This window comes from Hyaena hyaena, unplaced genomic scaffold (assembly GCF_003009895.1).
Source record: "Hyaena hyaena isolate Hyena2069 unplaced genomic scaffold, ASM300989v1 scaffold_20, whole genome shotgun sequence".
Taxonomy (NCBI): domain Eukaryota; kingdom Metazoa; phylum Chordata; class Mammalia; order Carnivora; family Hyaenidae; genus Hyaena; species Hyaena hyaena.
In genome coordinates this window covers 3541419-3561545 of record NW_024080652.1, presented here as the reverse complement: position 1 = coordinate 3561545, position 20127 = coordinate 3541419, and the positions used below count along the sequence as shown (strand labels likewise).

Below are 20127 nucleotides of genomic sequence, written 5' to 3'. Positions count from 1 at the left end.
AGAGAGGGAAAAAAGAGATGGATGGAGCCTACGGATGACAAGAGATGTGAATGACACCAGCCAAGCATGCTGTCTGAACCTGATTTAGTTCCTGATCCAAATAAACACTCTCTGAGAAAAGAAATTCATGAGACAGCAAGGGAAATGCATACAGTGACTGGAAGTTTGATGACAGTAAGAAATGATTATTAATTTTTAAGGTGTCATAACGACGTTGTGGTGAAGCTTTTTAAAAAAGGATCTTTATCTTTTGCTCAAGCGTTTACACACAGAATGAGACGACAATTGTGATTTCCATCCAGATAACTGGGGGCCGCGGGAGTGGGGACAGAGGAAAAGTTAGCCAGGTCATGGCATGCAACCCACTGATGCCGGGGATGGGCACGTGGAAGATCACTGCTCTATTTTTTTTTGAAATGTTCTGTCATAAAAAGTGTTGAAAAAGGGACAGATGGGTGGCTCAGTCAGTTAAGCGTCCGACTTCAGCTCAGGTCATGATCTCACGGTTCGTGGGTTCAAACCCTGAATCAGGCTCTGTGCTGACAGCTCAGAGCCTGGAGCCTGCTTTAGATTCTGCGTCTCTCTCTGCCCCTCCCCCGCTTGTGCTTGGTCTCTCTCTCTCTCTCTCTCTCTCAAATAAACATTATGGGGTGCCTGGGTGGCTCAGTCGGTTAGGTGTCCGACTTTGGTCATGATCTCACAGTCAGTGAGTTCGAGCCCCGCATCGGCTTCTGTGCTGAGAGCTCAGAGCCTGGAGCCTGCTTCTGATTCTGTATCTCCCTCTCTCTGCTCCTCTCCTGCTTGTGCACTCTCTCAAAAATGAATAAGTGTTAAAAAAAAAAAAAAAAAAAAGGAGCTACGCTCGTCCCTGAAAGGTTGGAAAACACAGAAAAGGAAGAAGGGGAAAAAAGGATCCTATGATCTTACCACCCCCAGAGGCTATCACAAACAGAAGTCTTGTTTCTACTGTAATTAATCAAGTAGTCCATGTTTATCACAAACCTGAGTTTTAAAGAAAAAAGGCAGGCTGGAAAAAAGGGGGTAAGAGCGCGTAGGGAGCTGTGTATGGGCCTTTTTCAGCGTGGCTCACACGTAGCATCTACGTCAAATTCCAAATCTGGTGGCATAAAGAACCAGTCACGTGCAAATCATACCCACCCGTGAAACCAGAGAACGGTCCCCATGTCCCCAAGGCGAGGGGACACTCCATCTCAGAAAACCGCGTGAGGTCAATGCCATTGCTTTCCCTGCAGGCGCTGCAAATCCCTTCAGATCCTTATGAGTTCATTCACCAGACACAGCTCGGGTCCATGCACCCACTGCCCGCCAGTTCCCGTGCCTGGTCTCCAGTGGGAGAGAACAACTCCTGGCCCGGCTGTCGGGGAGGAAGGCGGGCATTGGGGCTCAGAAGGCTGCGTGGAGCCCAGCAAGGCACATGCAAAGTTGTAACGGACTCGGGCTTCCCTCCCCCAGCACAGCGCAGCCGCAGGCAAGGTCACCTCTCAGTGGGTCACAAGGAGCTGTTTTCCTGTCCATTATTCAACACTATGGATGTTATGGGAAGATGTCCTTGTAGTAGTAAATGGGGATACACCCCAGGATTCCTCTTAGCCACAAGCGGTCTTGAGTAGGAAAGAAGAGTGAGGAAAACACGGCGGAAGCTGTCCCTGGGATGGGAGGTGCGTGTGACGTCCCCCCGCTCAGATGTCCCCCTTCAGGAAACGGTGTGCATACCACCGCAACATGAAAAAAATTAAAAAGGCCCCAAGGCTCACGCATCTGCACTCCATGACATCCAAGCATAGCCTAATCAACACAATGCCAACATGACAGGAATCTTAAATTTACGGTAAAGAAACCCACAGCTTCAAATACTAAAAAAACATTTTAATGCTTAGTTATTTTTGAGAGAGACAGAAACAGAGAGAGAGCAGGGGAAGGGCAGAGAGAGGGAGACACATAATGGGAAGCAGGCTCCATGCTCTGAGTTGTCAGCATAGAGCCCAACACAGGGTATGAACTCACAGACCACAACATCATGACTTGAGCCAAAGTCGGATGCTTAACCAGTGGAGCCACTCAGGCGCTCCCATAGGTTCCAACATTAATGGCGAAACCATGTACCCACCTGAGAGAAAACAGACATTCATTCTCACCTTTCTTTAAAAGTCAGTAATGGATTTCCGATTTTGGGAGTGACAAAAACGTACACATTTTTCAACTTCCTTGCACTGAATTCATTAAACTCTACTGACTATTGTCCGTGGGAGAGGGCAGAGAGCCTGGCTCTAGAAGTCTACAACAGCCCATCCCACAGGCGGGACTACTTAGGTTTACGCTCTGTAAAATAGGAAAAAAACGTAAACCCGCTCAAATTGCCAAACACGTCAGTCCACAGGCTTTGCCAGTTTTCAGAACCCAGCAGGGGAGGGGAGACACCGACCGCCACTTGCTGTTTCCCCTTTTGCCCGTTTGTTCTGTTCCTGTGAATCTGACATCACTGCCTACGTGGAGATGGCTCTGAAGCCCGGCTCGGGTCAAGCCCAGGCACAGCGGGCCGGTCGCCCACAGGCACGGCGCTCCAGACGTGCCCATGAGGAGGCAGGGGCTTTGAGCGCAGACCCGAGACACACCACAGACACCCACCACACGTTCCGAACAACAGACCGGGGACTGGACTGATCTGAGGACTCGGGGCGGGGCGGGGGGCTCACACTCCATCCCTTTGAGTTGGAGAAAGCACCCAGGTACTCAGAATTCAGCAAGCAGGGCCCTAATCAGGAGTGTAGCTATTCAACAGTGGGGCAGGGAGCTCTGAAAATCAGACTTCAGTAGTGGAGGTGCATTAGCACAAATAGGCCTCTAAGAGCCCCAGGGCAGGGAGGGGAAGGCGCTGTTCTGCTGTCACTTTCTCAGGCCCTGAAAGGTCCTGAATGGCCCGGAACAGAGAGAACGTGCAGATTAGGGAAAAGAGAACAAAGTGGTAACAAACATAGGACAGGATGACTCTGTGACTCTCCAAGCCCTGATTTTACCGAAATACCGTACCTTTCACGTTTGTAAAATAGAGGTCTGTTCTCTCGCTCACGCCCTGAGTGAGTCACTACTGGGTTTGCACTGGGAAACTGTTCAGTACAATATTTACAAACCAGCACGCCAAGACCCTGGGGATGGGAGAAGTTTACAGAAACAAGCTTTGGGCGCCGGGAATCACCCCAGCAAAATCCCCTGAACTCTCTCATACAAAAGAATAATGAGACCATCAGAGACGACTCTGGAACAGGAAGCCCAGTGGAGAAATATAAACACTCGTGAGGGTTAAAGGCAATTACTACACAGAAAACAGAAAGTGATCTGAAGGGGAAGCGGGGCAGTTAAACAGGCTTCTCATCAACAGACCTTGAGAAACGGGGATCACAGGGGCAGAGCCCCTGGGGGAAAAGGTGGATGTGGGGACCAGAAGACAAGGGAAAGTGAGTGAATGTCCCTAAAAGCATGCGTGTGACAGTAGCTGTGACCCCTGGGGCCTCCTTCTCCCTGCCCTGGCCCCCCTGCCCTGCTGTTTCCCCTTTGGGCCCAGGAATCCCAGGCTGTGCTACATATGCCCCCGAATCCTGGGTATCACCGCCCCAACCCAGGAGCAGAGCATTCAGGGTCACTGAGGACAGAGCACTTCCTGTCCTGTCCCTCCAGCACCAAAGTCACTGCCATTCAGACTTGGCCCCCACCGCGAGGGTGGGGAAGGCGCACCTCCCTGACCGACACCTCCTGATGCAATCCTTTTCAGGGGTGTGTTCCTGCAGGGACGACCTGGGACTCAGGCTAGGGGGGTCAGGGGTGTCCTCCGGTCCGGGCCTGCCAGAGGCAAAGGCGACCCTTCCGGTTCAGGGTAGGCGGGGGAGGGACGACCCTCGGAGCCCAAGGCCCAGGCAGGGTGGGGGTCCGGAGTGGACCTCGTGTCCAGGTTGAGCACAGATCTCGGACCTGGGTTGGAGAGCGTTCCTGAGGCCCAGGCTGGGCGGGGTCGGAGGCGTCGCCGGTGTCGGGCAGGGCGGGGTCAGGGCAAGGTTTGGGGTGACCCCAGGATCTACGTCAGTTGCGGATCCGGGGCGGTGGTCGGGAGTGACCCCGGGGCGACGATCGGCCCCGGCCCCGGGTCAGGGTGACCTCTGGGTCCAGGCCGGGCCAAAGGCCGAAGGTGACCACCAGTCGGGCCGAGGGTCCGGTGACCCCAGGGTCCAGGCCGGGCGGGGGATGGGGGGGCGCGGCACTCACTGTTTGGGCAGCTGAAGGGCGGGCGCGCCGCGCCGCTGGAAGGCCCCGTCCACGAAGACGCCGTTCTTTCCGAGGCAGCGCAGGTAGAAGTGCGGCTCCTGGAAGGTGAGCTGCAGGTGGCGCCGCGAGATGAAGCTCGACAGGCCCATGCTCAGGTCCACGGAGCCCTGCGACGAGTTGCGGCCGATAGTGACGCTGGGCTGCCGCATGAGGAACTCGAACTCGCGGCCCTCGAGGCGCGCCAGCGCGGGCCCGGGGCTCCGGCGCACCGAGGCGGCCGCCGCGGCCACCAGGGCCTCGCCCGCCGCGGCCCCCGCGCCCGAGTCCGTCGCGCCCGCCGCGCCGCCCGCGATCGCGCCCCCCGCGCCCGCGGCCCCCGGGCCCCCCGCGATCGCGCCCGGCGGCAGCGGCGGCGGCGGCGGCGGCGGAGGCGGCGGGGGCTGGGCGGGCGGCGGTGGCGACGGGGCGGCGGGCCCGGGCGCAGGGGCCGCTGGGGGCGCCGCGGCGGGGAAGGCGGCGGCGGCGGCGGCGGCGGCGCACAGCACGGGGCTGCAGGGCGCCGAGCGCAGCGCCAGCAGGGCGCGGGCCCCACTGTCCTCGCCGACTTCGGCCATGTTCGCGCAGCTCCGAGCGGCCTCCGGCGGCGGCGCGGCGGCGGGGGGCGGGGCTCCGCCGGGCGCGGGCGGGCGCGGCATCCCGGGCCGGATCGCGGCGGAGCGGAGCCGGAGGCCGCGCGCCCCGCCCGCCCGCGCTCCCGGGTGCGGTCGGGGCGGTGTCCACGCCGGCGGCGTCCCCCGCGCCCCCAGCCCCTGTGCTCGCGTGGGGTGGGGTGGATGACCTGGCGGGGATCGCTGCCTTCCCCGCGCTCCTTTCCTGGGGTCGGGTGGGGGGTACAGGGGAGGAGGGGACAAATGCTCTCCCCGTCCTGGGGTACGAGAGGTGGGGGACCGGGGTGGGGACCGCTGTCCTCGCCCAGCTCCTGTCCTTGGGTGGGGTGGGGGGATCAGGAAGGTGGGGTTTGCTGCCCTCCCCACGTCCCTCTGGGGACGTGGGGAGGGGGAAGGACCACTGCCCTCTCCCCGCCCTTGGGGTGGGAGGACGGACGAGGAGAACCCCCAAAAGTCTAGCTGGCGAGTTTAGCTCCTGGGTTACTGGGCAAAGGGACAAATGACCTCAATAGTCTCTGGGGCCCAGCCGCTCCATCTGCCTAACCAAAACTTCGATCACACTTAAGCCCCCGAAATTAAGGGTTTTCGTCCTGTAACTGAAGTTTGCCTAAAAGATGCTTGCGGTCCCGGATGTCTTGTGTTCCTTTTGGGGGTCATTTATTCACTCTACAAACAGCTAGATCATATATCCCGGGACCCAGGCTAGGCACTGGCTTCAGGAAGGCAGACACAGCCTGCCCTTCAAGCTGTTTACTGGCTCATCTGGGAGGAACATGCCTGGCCAGTGGGGCACTGGGGGTCGGACCCCTCTAGCACTAGGAAGGACCCCTACATGCCTTCCTAATCCAACCAGGTCCCCTAAGAAAGGCAGCAACATTCCCACATCTCCATCATTTAATAATTGCCGAATACTCCCCTGGCAGGGGAGATAGCATGATTGTGAAGATGGTTTTCCCAGGACTAGGCTTCATCCACTGCAGATGTGCTTCAGCACTCCAGATGTGCTGACCCCTGTGATGTCCCCAGATGTGGGAATCCCCACTGCATAATTTGGGTCGTGGGGGAGAAAAAAAAAATAATGGTCAAGTGTGAGAACATAGACCCTCCCTGGTGGAGCTAACAGCTCAGTGGGAGACGCAGACATGGGTCAAATGCATATAGTAATAAATATAAAATCACCACCATTGAAAGTCCTGTGAGGCATTGCTGGGTGGTGACATGAGGGTGTGCAGGGAGAGGGGCCTCCCCCAGGGTGAGAAGCTGGCCTGTTTACTCACTTTCTAGACTGGACCTGCAGGACATGTTAAACCAATTATCACCTGAGCAAGTACATAGATGCAAATGGAGATTAGGAACGTTTTGGGGAGGGGGGAGTAACACATTTTTATGAAAAGCTGTCACAAGAAAACATAATTGGCAGATGGAAGAGGACAGTATAAACTAGGTCAGGGATCTCTCCCCTAAGGAATGACACTTGATCTGAAGTCCAAGGATGATTTGGGGGGTGGGGGTGGGGAGTCTGGGGGAGGGCATTCTAGCCAAGGAACAGCATATGTTAAGGGAGGGAGTGTGGCACCTTCGAGGGATAGGCAGGTCACTGGGGATAGAAGAGCGAGTGACCACATCAGCTGAGCCCACTTAGGCAAAAAAGCCTAAAGGGCCATGTTGGGTCATGTCAAGGTTTAGGTTTTATCCCACCAGCCCTGGAAACCACAGTGGAAGGGCAGCATGTGGACCCACGTATTTGAAATAGCATCACTGGCTGTTTTTCTGGAGCCCAAATCAGAAAGGGGCCAGTGACTGTGGGAGGCCAGTAAGGAAGCTGGTAGCTCAGGCAAGGGGGGGAGGGGAGGTATTGAAGGAAGGAGGTGGATTTGGGGGATTTGGGCAATATTTATCTGATACAAAGACACTTACATACACACTGGTTGTGAGAAGGTGAAATGGTGCAGCCACTATAGGAAACACCACGGCCGTCCCAGAAAACATTAAACATAAAATGACCATATGATCCAGCAATTTGATTTCAGGGCATGAACCCCCAAGAATTGAATGCAGGGTCTTGAAAAGGTGTTTGTACATCCATGTTCGTAGCAGAATTATTTACAATCGCCAAAAGGTAGGAGCCAAAGGTCCACCCACATTGGTGGAGCATGTAGCCAATCGAATATCGGTCACTGAGCCTGAAAAACAAAGGGGAGGTGGTGCCTGAGGAGCTCAGGTCATGGTCTCGTGGTTAGTGCATTCGAGCCCCGCATTGGGCTCTGTGCTGACAGCTCAGAGCCTGGAGCCGGCTTTGGATTCTGTGTCTCCCCCTCTGCCCCTCCCCCACTCGCAGTCTGACTCTCTCTGTCTCAAAACTAAATAAACATTTTATAAGATGAGAATCTGAACACTGTCTCCCTCTCTCTCTGCCCCTCCCCTTCTCATGCACACATACACACACACTCTCTCTCAAAAATAAACATTAAAATTTTCTCCCAATTTATTTATTTTTTTTTTAAAAAGAAGAAAATTCTGACAACTGCTACCCCATGGATGAATCTTTAGGATACTCTGCTAAGAGAAATCAGTTGGTCACAAAAAGACAAATGTTGTATAATTCTCCTTATATGAGGTCCCCAGGGTTTTCAAGTTCTTAGATATAGACCATAGAAGCGTGAGTGCCAGGGGCTGGGAGGGGGCAGGGAGAGGTAATGGGGACAGAGTTTCAGTTTTGCAAGAGAAAGAAGTTTTGAACATGGAGGGCAGTGATGCCTGCACAGTAATGGGAATGAACTCAGTGCTACCGAACCATGTACTTACAGTGGTTAAGATGATAAAATTCTTTTTCTTCTTTCTTTTTTTTAAAAATGTTTTTCATTTATTTCTGAGAGAGAGAGAGACACAGCGTGAGCAAGGGAGGGGCAGAGAGAAAGAGGGAGACACAGAATCTGCAACTAGCTCCAGGCTCTGAGCTGTCAGCACACAGCCCGACGTGGAGCTCAAACCCACAAACCGTGAGATCATGACCTGAGCAGAAGTCAGATGCTTAACCAACTGAGCCACCCAGGCGCCCCTAAGATGATAAAATTCATGCACTGTATTTTAGCTCGATTTTTTTTAAAGAGAGAGATTTACATACAACTTCCAAGATTCTTTCTTCTGGGTCATCTGAGGTGGCTTCTCGCTTTTTGATGCCAGGTCTCTTTGATGACAAGAGGTATGTTATGAATTTCCAGGACCCTCTGGCTGAACTTAATATCAAATTAAGTGAAGGCTTAGGCCCGGACTGACAGAGCTCTAAGAATTATTTTCTGAGGAGCAAGAACACGCGGGGTGAGAACACCAGCAGCTCACGGGGCTGCCTCACAGTGACCTTGCCACGTCCAGACACCCACTCCATTCCTTCCTCCAACAGCAAGCCACAGGATATACTGACAGCTTCAACAGACAGCGCAAGCAAAAGGCCAGTAAAAGACCATGGAAGAACCAAAATACAGGACGCTGACTTTTCACACTCTGTCCAGGTCTACAGGGCAGTGGGAACCTGCCTCGCACAGCAGGCACTCGGAAAAGGAGCAATAAACAGCTCGCAAGGGCAAACTTTGTCAACCTTTCAGATCTTATGGCACCCCTGGGGCACGTGGGTGGCTCAGTAGGTTGAGTGATCGACTTTGGCTCAGGTCATGATCTCGCGGTTTGTGGGTTCTAGCCCCGCGTCGGGCTCTGTGCTGACAGCTCAGAGCCTGGAGCCTGCTTCAGATTCTGTGTCTCCCTCTCTCTCTGACCTTCCCCTGCTTGCGCTCTCTCTCTCTCTCTCTCTCTCTGAAATAAACAAAAACATTAAAAAAAAAAAGATCTTATGGCACCCCGGCTCTCACCCTGATAAAAGCTTCTGGAGCTGGTTGCAGAAACAAAAAGGAATAGAACTAATACCAAGACACGAAGCCATCGACAAGAGAAGTAGGCTTTATTGGGAGGTGACAATCAAGACTGTGTTAAAAAGAGGCCGTGAACAGGGGCGCCTGGGTGGCCCGGTCGGTTATGTGGCCGACTCGGGCTCAGGTCATGATCTCACGGTTCGCCCCAATGATCCCAATGCACCCCCACTGGGGAGCGGATTCACAAACTGCCGTACAGCCACGTGATGTAATACAGTGTGATGACGAGAAAGAGCTAAGTAGAACACGGATGGACCCCAAAATGCACTGGGCAGGCTTTCATTTGTAGGACGTTCCGGGTAAAGGAAAACTATAGAGACAGAAATGGTTGAGCAGTTCCCAGGGGCCGGAGGTCTGCAGAGAGGCCGACCCAAAACGACATGTGGGAATTTGGGGGTCAGGGGAGGGGATGATTGTGGTGGCAATTGTGTGACTGTGTATCTGTCAAAAGCAGCAAAACTGCGCACTAAAAAGCACAAATTTTCGGGGCACCTGGGTGGCTTGGTGTCGGTTAAGCGTCTGACTTCAACTCAGATTATGATCTCACCGTCCGTGGGTTCAAGCCTCTCATCAGGCTCTGTGCTGACAGCTCAGAGCCTGGAGCTGCTTCGGATTCTCTGTCTCCCTCATTCTCTGCCCCTCCTCCACTCATGCTCTGTTTCTCTTCATCTCTTAAAAATGAATAAACATTTAAAAAATTTAAAAAGCAAAATTTCCTCCACATAAATAGTACTTTAATTTACGAATTTAAAAAAATATATATACGACCCTGCAGAGCCTGTGTTACAGACCCCAGACGTGGGTAGGAGCCATGCTGTCCAGTTCAGAAGCCACCAGCCACAGCTGGCTACTTGCATGTATGTTCTAATTAAAATGCAGTAAAGTGAAGCGTTCCATTCCTCAGTGGCATGAGCCACGTTCCAAGTGCTGGAGGTGCAGGTCTGCTTGGCTATGGCCCTGATCACTGCAGATAAAGTACATTCCTGTCATTGCAGAAAGTTGGACCGGCCCAGAGGCCTCGGGTGGGGTGTGGCTGGGCCCCCACCTCCGCTCTCACCTCTCTCTACCTTCCAACGTCAGGGATCATGCCAGGCACATGGTGGCTGCATGAGACCGGCAAAGAAGCATGGCTGGGGCCCCCAGTGGCTCTGTGGGGCTTTCACCCTTGGCCGGGGGGCGGGGGTATGTGTGTGTGCAAACCCCCAGCAACAAGGCAGGTACTTGCGGAACTGAGGGTGCTAGTACCATCTGGGACTGAAGGCAGGGGGGCGGGGCCATGGAGGAGAGGCCCTGGAGTCTGGAGGCTGCTTGCTGGTCCTCACCAGCATCCTCCAGGGATCAGCTCACTGCATATCTGTCAAATGCCCGGGACCCCCAGACCTCTGTGTTTTTATCATCTTTTCTTTCCTGTCTGCTAAGTGTTACTTCCTGCTGCTGTCCTGTCCTCCTGGGATCCTCCCTGCCGCCCCAGGACTGCTTCCTGCCTGTTCACGGAACCCCGAGAGCTTCGTGTTCTGCAGCCACGGGAACTCGGACCATTCCTGAGACAGCCAGAGAGACAGAGAGAGAGACACAGAGAGAACAGTCCTCCATTCAAACACCTCCTTGCCCGCTGGGACCACAGCCTAAAACCCCAAGGGACCTGAACCCTGGGTTCTGAGCTCACGGGGGGCAGGTGCACTCTTGTTCTCTCCCAGCCGGCCCCGGCTACCCTGTCATTTAGAACTTGTACATGTTTCTGAGTCACCAATTCAGGAGATTATGTCTGACTGGCACCACAGGACACTGGCGGGAACCGAGGCCGGGCTGGAAAGTACTCCTGACGGAATACACTGGTGTGGACACTCAGAGAGAAAGGCCGTGTGCCACTTATCTACCGCTCCAGCCCACTCAAAACACAAAAACATGTGTTGCCTCTGTTTCTACAGGCCTGGAATTGGGGAACGCATGACTCAGCTGGATCGTCTAGCATGGGGTTTCTCATGAGGTCTGTCAACGTGTCAGTCAGGGCCGCATCTTCTGGAAGCTTACCTGAGCCTGGAGGGCCCACCTCCAAGGTGACAGGCTCAGGCACCTGGCAAGTGGGTGCTGTTATTTCCTGGAGGTCTGAGTTCCTCTCCAGCCGCAGCCAGCTCCCCCCGGAGTGAGGGATCCGAGGGAGAGCAAAGGAGGAATCCCAGCTCTGCCATTTCTACAACACCCCTGTGGTTACACGGTCAGCTCAATTCAGCACGGGAGGGGCCGCCACAGGAGTGTGGCCACGAGGAGGGGAGTGGGAGGGAGGAGGAGGGGCTCTGGGAAGCTCAGTCAGTTGAGCGTCCAACTTCGGCTCAGTCATGATCTCTTGGTTCGTGAGTTTGAGCCATGCGTCGGGCTCGCTGCTGTCAGCACAGAAGTCAATTCAGATCCTCTGACCCCCTCAGTCTCTGCCCTTCCCCCATTTAGCAGCCAGACTCTGGCTGGAGAGGCAGGACAGAGTGAGTGGACTTAACTAAGCTGCTGCAATGAGGTCAAGGCGGCATGAAGGTACACTGGAGGGGACACAGGCTTTGGAGCCTGCACCTCTGTTAACCAGCTGCCTGACCTTGGACGAGTGATTTGGCCTCTCTGGGCTCCAGGGCCGTCTGCTCTAATGTGGACTTAGGAGGGGGTTGGAGGGCTTCCAAGACCTAACGTCCACGGGGCTGCAAGACACTCAGAACCTCACTCGCATTACCTCCAGAAATGCAGAGTGTTTTACAAGAACAGGCTTGGAAATGAGGAAAGCAAGATTCTGAGCCCAGAGCCCTTCCACCCAGCAGGACTTGCAAAGCAGAGGACCCTGGACGTGGCAAGATGCCTGTTTCCCTTCCCCCGACGGACACTCCAGGGGATGGTTTTTCCTAGGATTGAGGATTGGCTCTCACACTTGTCGTCGCCGATTGGCCAGCACTCTGGCCACCGAGGGGGCTTCTCCTACCCCTGCTGGACCTCCCGGTGCCTCTTGGGCTTCTGTTGGGGAGCTGCGGCTCCTGCATTCGCCATCTCCCCCATTTGTGCACGGGGGTTTGCCCTGCGACCTCACTTCTCTGGCGGATCTAAGAAGAGTTGCTGATGTTCAGCACGTTCAGCTTCTATCGTGTGGCGTGGGTGGCCGCAATGATGTCTCAGCTCTGGGCACGAGGGCTGGGACACAGGAGGTAATTGTATATCATTCAGCAGCTCTGTTTCTGCTTCTTGGCAAAGCTCTGGGCGTCTTCTCCCACCACTCAATTCCCTAGGATGCTGGGTGCCAGCTCTTCTGGAGAGATGGCTTAAATCACCTCGGTAACTGTGAACACGGACATGCCAAGTCTCCTGTCCTTAAGGCACTGCCCAGTCGTGAATCATTGCGGTGGCGTGGGGACTGGGTGGCCATTCCAAGGCTTCACGATCTAGAGCACATGCAGGAATGCCTGAGGGATAGTTTATGGTCCCTGCATGCCCCACGTGGAGCCACCGGCCACATGTAGCAATTGAGCACTTGAAATGTGGCTGGTCCCAACTGAGACGTGCTATAAGCATAAAATATACTATACACAGGATATCAAAGACTTAAAAACAAATACTGGGGTGCCTGCATGGCTGTCAGTTAAGTGTCTGACTCTTGATATTAGCTTAGGTCATGATCTCACAGTGGGTCATGAGATCGAGCCTTGTGTCGGGTTCTGTGTGGACAGCACAGAGCCTGCTTAGGATTCTCTCTCTCTCTCTTCCTTTCCCCCTCCCCTGCTCACAATCTCTCTCTCTCTCTCTCTCTCCCTCAAAAATAAACATTAAAAAATATTACTAATATATTAATGGTTTCCACAGGAATGACAGTTTGAAATGATATTTGGGATATATTGGGTTAAATAAAGTGCATTACATCTGTGCCTCTCATTTGGGACTCACCTGTTTCTACCGCACGGTGCGTCTGAGGCCAGTGAAACTTTTCTGGTGTTTGTGTCTGAGCAGAGCGAGGGCGCCTAGCTGTCCATCTGGTGCCTCTGCGTGGTGTGTTTTCCTTCCTGTTTTAGTTGTCGGATCGCCTTGTGCAACTTGTAGCATCCGAGGGGTCGGCGTCTGTAGCTGAATACACCCACAGGAGGCGGAGACAGAAGGAACGTGCAGACCGTCGGGCAAGCCGTGCTGTGTCTGCCCCCGGGGACGCTTTGGTTCTTGGCCACGGAAACCGACATTGGCCGACTTAAACAAGGAAGGAATTTATCGGCGTGATGCTGGGCAGCTCCCAGAACCAAGGAAAGCTGAGATCCGGGGGTCAGAAAAGGGTGAGAGTCAGTGGGGATTTATAGCAGTGGCACCCCAAGGCTGCTCTCTCGGTGGGGGGGGGGTCAGCTCAGGCTCCTCCCCTTCTCGCACCATCCCACATGAGCCGAGCGAGAAGACCCAGGAGGCAGCAGCTGCCCGGCTGCCCGAGGCCCCGGGCCTGAACTGAAGGTGGGCAGACCCTGGAAGATGCAAGCGGAGGCTGGCCCTTCCTCAAAGCAAAGTCTGGCCACTGTTAGCAGCAGGGGGAGGGTGCGCTGAGCAGGCAAAAACAATAGATGTCCATCCACTGCCTCATTCCAACCTGATTTCGTCAGTGACCACTGCAGGACTTGGCCAACTCAGCTTTTTTTTTTTGAGACTCTTAAGTTCATCTTTTCAAACTTTAAAGTATTGAAGCATGTACAAAAAAGGATGGAAAAATAAAATAAATCTCCAAGTACCCATCCCTCTGGCTTCCACAACGATCAACTTATTCTCAGGCTTGTTTCATTTATAAGCCCACCCAGAGCCTCCTGTATTATTTCAAAGGAAATCTCAGACATTATATCACTTTCTGTAACTTCGTGTATATCTTTCTAAAAGATAAGACTTGGGACGCCTGGGGGGCTCAGTTGGTTGAGCATCTGACTTTGGCTCAGGTCAGGATCTCATGGTTTGTGGGTTCGAGCCCCATGTCAGGCTATGTGCTGACAGCTCAGAGCCTGGAGTCTGCTTCAGATTCTGTGTCTCCCTCTCTCTCCTCTGCTCCTCCCCCCACTTGTGCTCTTGTGCTCTCTCTCTCTATCTCAAAAATAAACAATAAAAAAATTAGCAAAAAAAGAACAAAAGACTTCATTTTGAAGAAAACATAACCACAATATCATCACTGGTAAAAGAATGCCAACAATGCCTTAATATTATCAAATTTCTGGCCAGTGTTCAGATTCTCATCTTATAAAATGTTTATTTAGTTTTGAGACAGAGAGAGTCAGACTGTGAGTGGGGGAGGGGCAGAGGGGGAGACACAGAATCCAAAGCAGGCTCCAGGCTCTGAGCTGTCAGCACAGAGCCCGACTTGGGGCTTGAACCCACGAACCCTGAGATCATGACCTGAGCCGAAGCTGGATGCTTAACCAACAAAGCGTGCTCCTAGATTCTCATTTTTTAACAACTTTATTGAGGTCTAACTTTTTCCATATAAAAATCTCATACAGTTAGGGTAAGGTTTGATGACTTTTAGTCCTGTCCGGTTTTCAATCCCGTCGGGTTTTCAAGTGTTTTAGAATGTTTTCGTCACAGAAAACGCTCCCTCACCCCCTCCTGTGGCCAAGGCCTCACAATCTTTTCACAATCTAGCGAAAAGTTAAACATATACTCCGGGTGCGATGTAGCACTTCCACCCCTAGGAATCTGCTCCAGAGAAGTGAAAACACATGTCAGGGACTATGCCATGAATGTTTGGAGCAGAATTATTCATAAAACCCAAGCTGGAAACGATCCATGGGTCTATTGTCTTCTAATGGGCTCGTTTAAAAGAAAATGGTATTTTCATCGAACCAAGCGTGCTCAACAGGGGTGGGTCACTGATACATGCAACAATATGGATGAACCCCAAACCTTGTGCTCAGTGAGAGAAGCAGCGAGTGGACCACATGAGGAATGATTCCAGACACAGGAAAGGGGTAGAAAGAGGAAACTGTAGAGGAAAAAGCGTATCGGGGCTGCCTGAGCTGCCCCTTCTGGGAACTCTCCTCTCTTCTTCCTTCTCAGAGGTTCTCACTGGAAACGGATGATTTCAGTTCTGCAATCCCAGCTGCCCCAAAGCAGGGGCACACAGGCCCAGCTACTCCCAGAAATAAACACAGAGAGGACAAGGGTACAGATTTAGATACCAGGTAATATCCTGCCACATGTACATTAAGGATCATGCCTTTATGTTTTAAAACAATGATAATTTGGGGGCGCCTGGGGGGCTCAGTAGGTTAAGTGCCCGACTTCGGCTCAGGTCATGATGTTGTGGTTCGTGGGTTGGAGCCCTGTGCTGGGCTCTGTGCTGACAGCTAGCTCAGGGCCTGGAGCCTGCTTTGGATTCTGTGTCTCCCTCTCTCTGCCCCTCCCCTGCTCACACTCTCTCACACAAAAATATTATAAACATTAAAAAAAGAACATGGTACATTGCTTCTATCATGTTCAACTATTATTTTTTTTAATTGGATTTGCTAGCAGATGCCTAAACCGCTTCCGTTCATGACCAGGAGGCCACCCTTGGGATGGGCTGTGGTAGGGCCCCCGCCTACGGTACCTCAGGCTCTCGCTTGTACCTATAAGGGCACGGTCTTCTCCGTGACACCCTGAAGCTTCCCCTTGTCGTCCCTCCTTGCAAGGTGGTTAGAGGCCACTATTGTTCTGGTTCACAGCTGGGAGCTTGGAGACTCGGGCTTCAAGTGTCTCCCTCATGGAAGCTTCTGGCAAAAAACTAACCAGACTAGGCAGACCTCCTCCTCTGGCGACTCCCTGCACACCACTTCCCTCTAGTTAACACCGCGCGGGCGCTTACCGAGAGCCAGGTGGTGTGCGAGGCACCTTGTGCGTGCTGCTCCAGTCTCTACCCGGCCCATGAGAGCATTATCACCAGTGCCATTCGACAGTGCAGACGGGTGACAGCGAGGTTTACAGAGGTGAAGGGGGTCACCCAAGGGACACTGCTGGCTTAGTTCTCACACCAGGGTGTTTTGCGGAGCCCACTCAGGCTCTTCCTACCCCCTGCTCCTTGCACATTGCTGAAAATTATTAACTGAAGGGGCATTTTCTAAAACACATAAGCATAGGGTACCTGGGTGGCTCAGTTGGTTAAGCGTCCGACTCCGGCTCAGGTCATGATCTCAGTCTGTGAGTTGGAACCCTGCGTCGGGCTCTGTGCTGACAGCTCTGAGCCTGGAGCCTGCTTCAGATTCTGTGTCTCCTGCTCTCTCTGCCCCTCCCCCCACCCCCAAAAAAGAAATATAACTTAAAAAATAAACTAAAATAAAAAACTAAAATAAAATAAAATACATGAGCAAAAAGCTCTCCCTTTAGTCCTTCCTACAAAATGCTTTGTCACCCACACAGATGACAATACGCATCTGTCCCCGAGGTTAGGGGAGTTGATGGCACATGAGTGCTTTGGGTGCAGGGACATGTGCTGGAGCCATATCCCTTTAGGTTTCAGGTGCGGCTCCAGCGTGACCCTGGGCCTCCCTGGGCCTCAGTTTCCCCACTTCCTGTAAACCTCCGGACTAGATGATGGTCATGTGTGTAAGGGGCTCGGTGCAGCGCCACGCAGGTAAGCGAGACCTCAGTCATGATACTCATCATTGTGGCGAATCGCACTCCTGCCGCTGGAGAATCGTCAAATCCACTCAACGGTCATTAATTTCACCTGTTTCAACCGAAAATTGTAACCAGGCCTCAAGTTTAAAGACACACAGACCCAAGTGTAGGAGTGTAACCAAGGAAGTCTGAATGCAGGAAGATGACAGAACCAAATGAAATTGGACTTCATGAATTCCACGCCCCAGGGCGGGGGGGGGGAGTTGGTCTCTCATCCTCCCCACCCTGCCCCCGCACATCGCTGTACCCCCCATTTTGAAGCAGGAGAAAAGGGAAAAACAGCCGTAGCTTTCCACATCTGGGAAGACGTTTCTATCCTAGAGAAGGAAATGGAATTCGAGAAGCCTAACTTCCGGACTAACTCCTGGCCATTTATGAAAAAGTGTGGTTGTGCTTGACACGCTCGGCACTCAAGTAATTGGAAGCAGATGGAACACAGCCTCTGCTTTGCATGTACCTCGCAGAGGATGTGGTGTGGGGGATGCCACAAAACACATGTGAGAAGCGCACGGCCCAGCATCCCTTGGCTGCCCAATACCTACTGATCGGATTTCCCCTCTATACTTTACCTTGTTAAGGCTGCAAAGGAAAAAAAAAAAAAAAACCAAGCTGGCTAAGAGAATGGTACAAGGTTTATGTTAATCAGAGATGAAATCTATAAGACACGCTGTGGCCTCCCCCTTCCACGTCTATCACTGCCATACAGGGCGAGCTGCTGCATCTGAAGTGAGATGACATATTCACTTGCAGCTTTGAAACCCTCCCTGGCAAGCATTTTCTTACCATGCCAATAGCAGCAAATACAGGCCCTAAAGGAGATTTAGAATCGACCCAGAATAATAAAATGATAATGTCTGAGAAATAGAAGATTAAAAAAAATAGAAGATTAAATAGAAGATTAAAAAAAAAAAGTACAGGACCCCAGATTGCTGAACCTCCCTCAAAACTAAGAGCAGAAACCCCTGACACCCACTTGGAAACAGTCATGCTTGAGCCGGAGCACGGAAAGCCAAGGGCAGTTCTTGTAAAATCTCCGTGTCCCCCTTTGGTGACTGTGATCGCCCAGCAGCTACCCGGCCACAGGCGGGCAGGTTTACTGCTCAGTCCCTCACTACAGAATGCAATTGGCCATCGAAGATTTAAAACGTTACAAGATGGAGAAAACTGTCCTCTCTAGGACGCCAGAGCTGAAGCCCTGTTTGAGAGGGGAAGGCTGGCCGCTTGTCCCCCGGGAGACCCACGTCAGGAGTCCTGGCTTCTGGTGGTGAGTCTGCCGGCAGCGCGTGATCCCAGGCACCGGTGCAGGGCGGTTAATGATTACAGTCTGGAGTTAAAGGGGCAGAACCACTAGCGGCCTCGTCCGTATCCATTCTGCACTTCCTCTCATTAGTACAACTCCAATCTTGCCCGGGAGGCTAAGGAGCCCAGCTAAAACACCACGTGTCCTGGCCTGCCTTGAGGCCAGGGGTGGCCACACCATGTTCTGTGGCTTATGTGCTTAGACAGAGGTCACGGAGCTCAGGATGACTGACTTGCTTTCCCTCAGCGTTTTATCACATATGTGCACAACCTTGAATAATGGGTTGCATTTACTTGTTTTTAAACTTTTTATGATTGGAATGATACCGCGTAGGGTCTTTTTACTTATTTATTTAGAGTGGGAGGGGGGATGCAGAGAAAGAGGGGGAGAGAGAGAGAATCCCAAGCAGGCTCTGCATTGTCAGCACGGAACCTGACTCGGCCCTCAATCTCACGAACTGTGAGATCATGAGCTGAGTTGAGATCAAGAGTCAGAGGCTTAACTGACTGAGACACCCAGGCGCCCCTGAATAGGGTCTTCTGTGTCTGGCATTTTACAGTCCAATTGTTTGGATGATATTGGCTTCCATACTTTGCAAGTGGTCCATTCATTTCCAATGCTTTCTAGTATTCCCCTTGTGTGAATACGACATGCTTCATGCACTCAACTGTTGATGGACGTTTTTGGCAATTGTTCTTAAGAATGTTTCCTGGGGTGCCTGGGTGGCTTAGTCGGTTAAGCGTCCGACTTTCGCTTAGGTCATGATCTCGCGGTTCATGGGTTCGGGCCCCGCGTCGGGCTCTGTGCTGACTGCCAGCTCAGAGCCTGGAGCCTATTTCGGAGTCTGTGTCTCCCTCTCTCTCTGACCCTCCCCTGCTCACGCTGTCTCTCTCTCTCTCTCCTAGAAATAAATAAAAAATATTAAAAAAAAAAAAAAGAATGTTTCCTGTCTGTGTGTCCTGGAGCACATGAGCACATATCTCTCCAGGTGCTTCTCAAAGTGTGGTTCCCTAGATCAGCGATGTCAGCATTACCTGCGGCCTTGTCAGAAATACAGATTCTGGGGGTCCATCCAGACCTTCAGGCTCAAATTCTGGGAGTGGGGTCCAGAAGCCCCCCAGGAGATTTGGACACATGAGAACCACTGGTCTCAGTGATGCATCTAGAAGTACACATGGAGTCACAGGAGATGCAAACTTCTAATCTCCTAGATAATGTCACACTATTTTCCAAAGCCTTTGTCCCAATATGCACTTCCGCTTCCAGTGTATTCCAACCCCCTTGCTCCGTATCTTTGCCATCACTTGGCTCGGTCAGACTTTTACATTTTTTGTCAGCCTGGGAGGTATGATGCTATCTCACCATAGTTTTAATAGGTACTTGTGTAACCTCTGATGAGGCTGAGCATTTATGGGCCATCCAGATAGTCTCTTTCATGCAGTGCCTGTTCCAGTTTTTTACCCATTTCTCTCTTGCGTCATCAGTTTTTTTTTTCTTTCTTTTTTTTTTTTCCTCATTGGTTTGAAGCTCTTTAAATATTTGGAAAATGGGTCTTGGTTGGTTATACCTATGCAGGTTATCTCCTTCCATTCTGAGACTGGCCTTTTTGTTTTCATTCTTGTTGTCACACTTTGATGAACAGCTTCTTGATTTTAATTTAGTATGATTTGCCCCTGTTTTCATTTATGATTGGTGCTTTCAATGACTCGTTCAAGAAGTGATTCCCTTCCCCACAGTCATGAAGATATTCCCCTATGGTGTCCTTTCAAAGTCTGTAGCTCTGCCTTTCACATTTAATTCTTTGATCCACCTGGAATTGACTTTTTGTATATGATGTGAGGGAGGGGTTCGATGTCCTTCACAGATGTACACGTACACGATTTTCTTAGTATCATTGGTTGAAAACTACGTCTTTCCCCCCAACAGCTCTGCAGGGCCACTCTGTCACACGGTGAGTGCTCACGTATACACAGATATGTTTCTGAGCATTCTGATGTTTCCTCCATACATTTGTGTATACTTAGATCAAGACCACACAGTATGGGCTGCCCTACCTCCTTTGCTGCTGCCCCCATAGCAGAATTCCTCTTCTCAGAGAAGCCTTAGGTGGCTTGGGTCAGACTATTCACTTGCCCCCATTTCGTAGGGTCAGGATGAGTTAAGAGTTGTTTGTACTTTTGCCCCAGCTCACCTGTTTCATGCCCCCTCTCCACACACCACCCCTGCCTGTTGACATCCCACCTTTCCTGCAAGGCTGCTCTCAAACACCAACACCTCAGATCACTGGCAGCCAGGAGTGATTCCTTCCTCCTCAGACACAGCC

The 20127-nt window shown here is 52.2% G+C and overlaps 1 protein-coding gene and 1 pseudogene across 1 annotated transcript in view; one reads left to right on the top strand and one right to left on the bottom strand.

Annotated features, from left to right (window-relative positions):
* The window catches only part of FOXK1 (forkhead box K1), a 60478-nt gene extending 55580 nt beyond the window's left edge, over nucleotides 1–4898 (bottom strand). The window contains exon 1 of the mRNA XM_039226034.1: nucleotides 4276–4898. Within this exon, the coding sequence (XP_039081965.1) occupies nucleotides 4276–4889 (614 nt within the window). The 5' untranslated portion in view covers nucleotides 4890–4898. The remainder of the gene's footprint in view (nucleotides 1–4275) is intronic.
* Nucleotides 4899–5851: 953 nt separating this feature from the next.
* On the top strand, nucleotides 5852–6050 carry LOC120228049 (annotated as a pseudogene).
* The last annotated feature ends 14077 nt before the right edge of the window (nucleotides 6051–20127 follow it).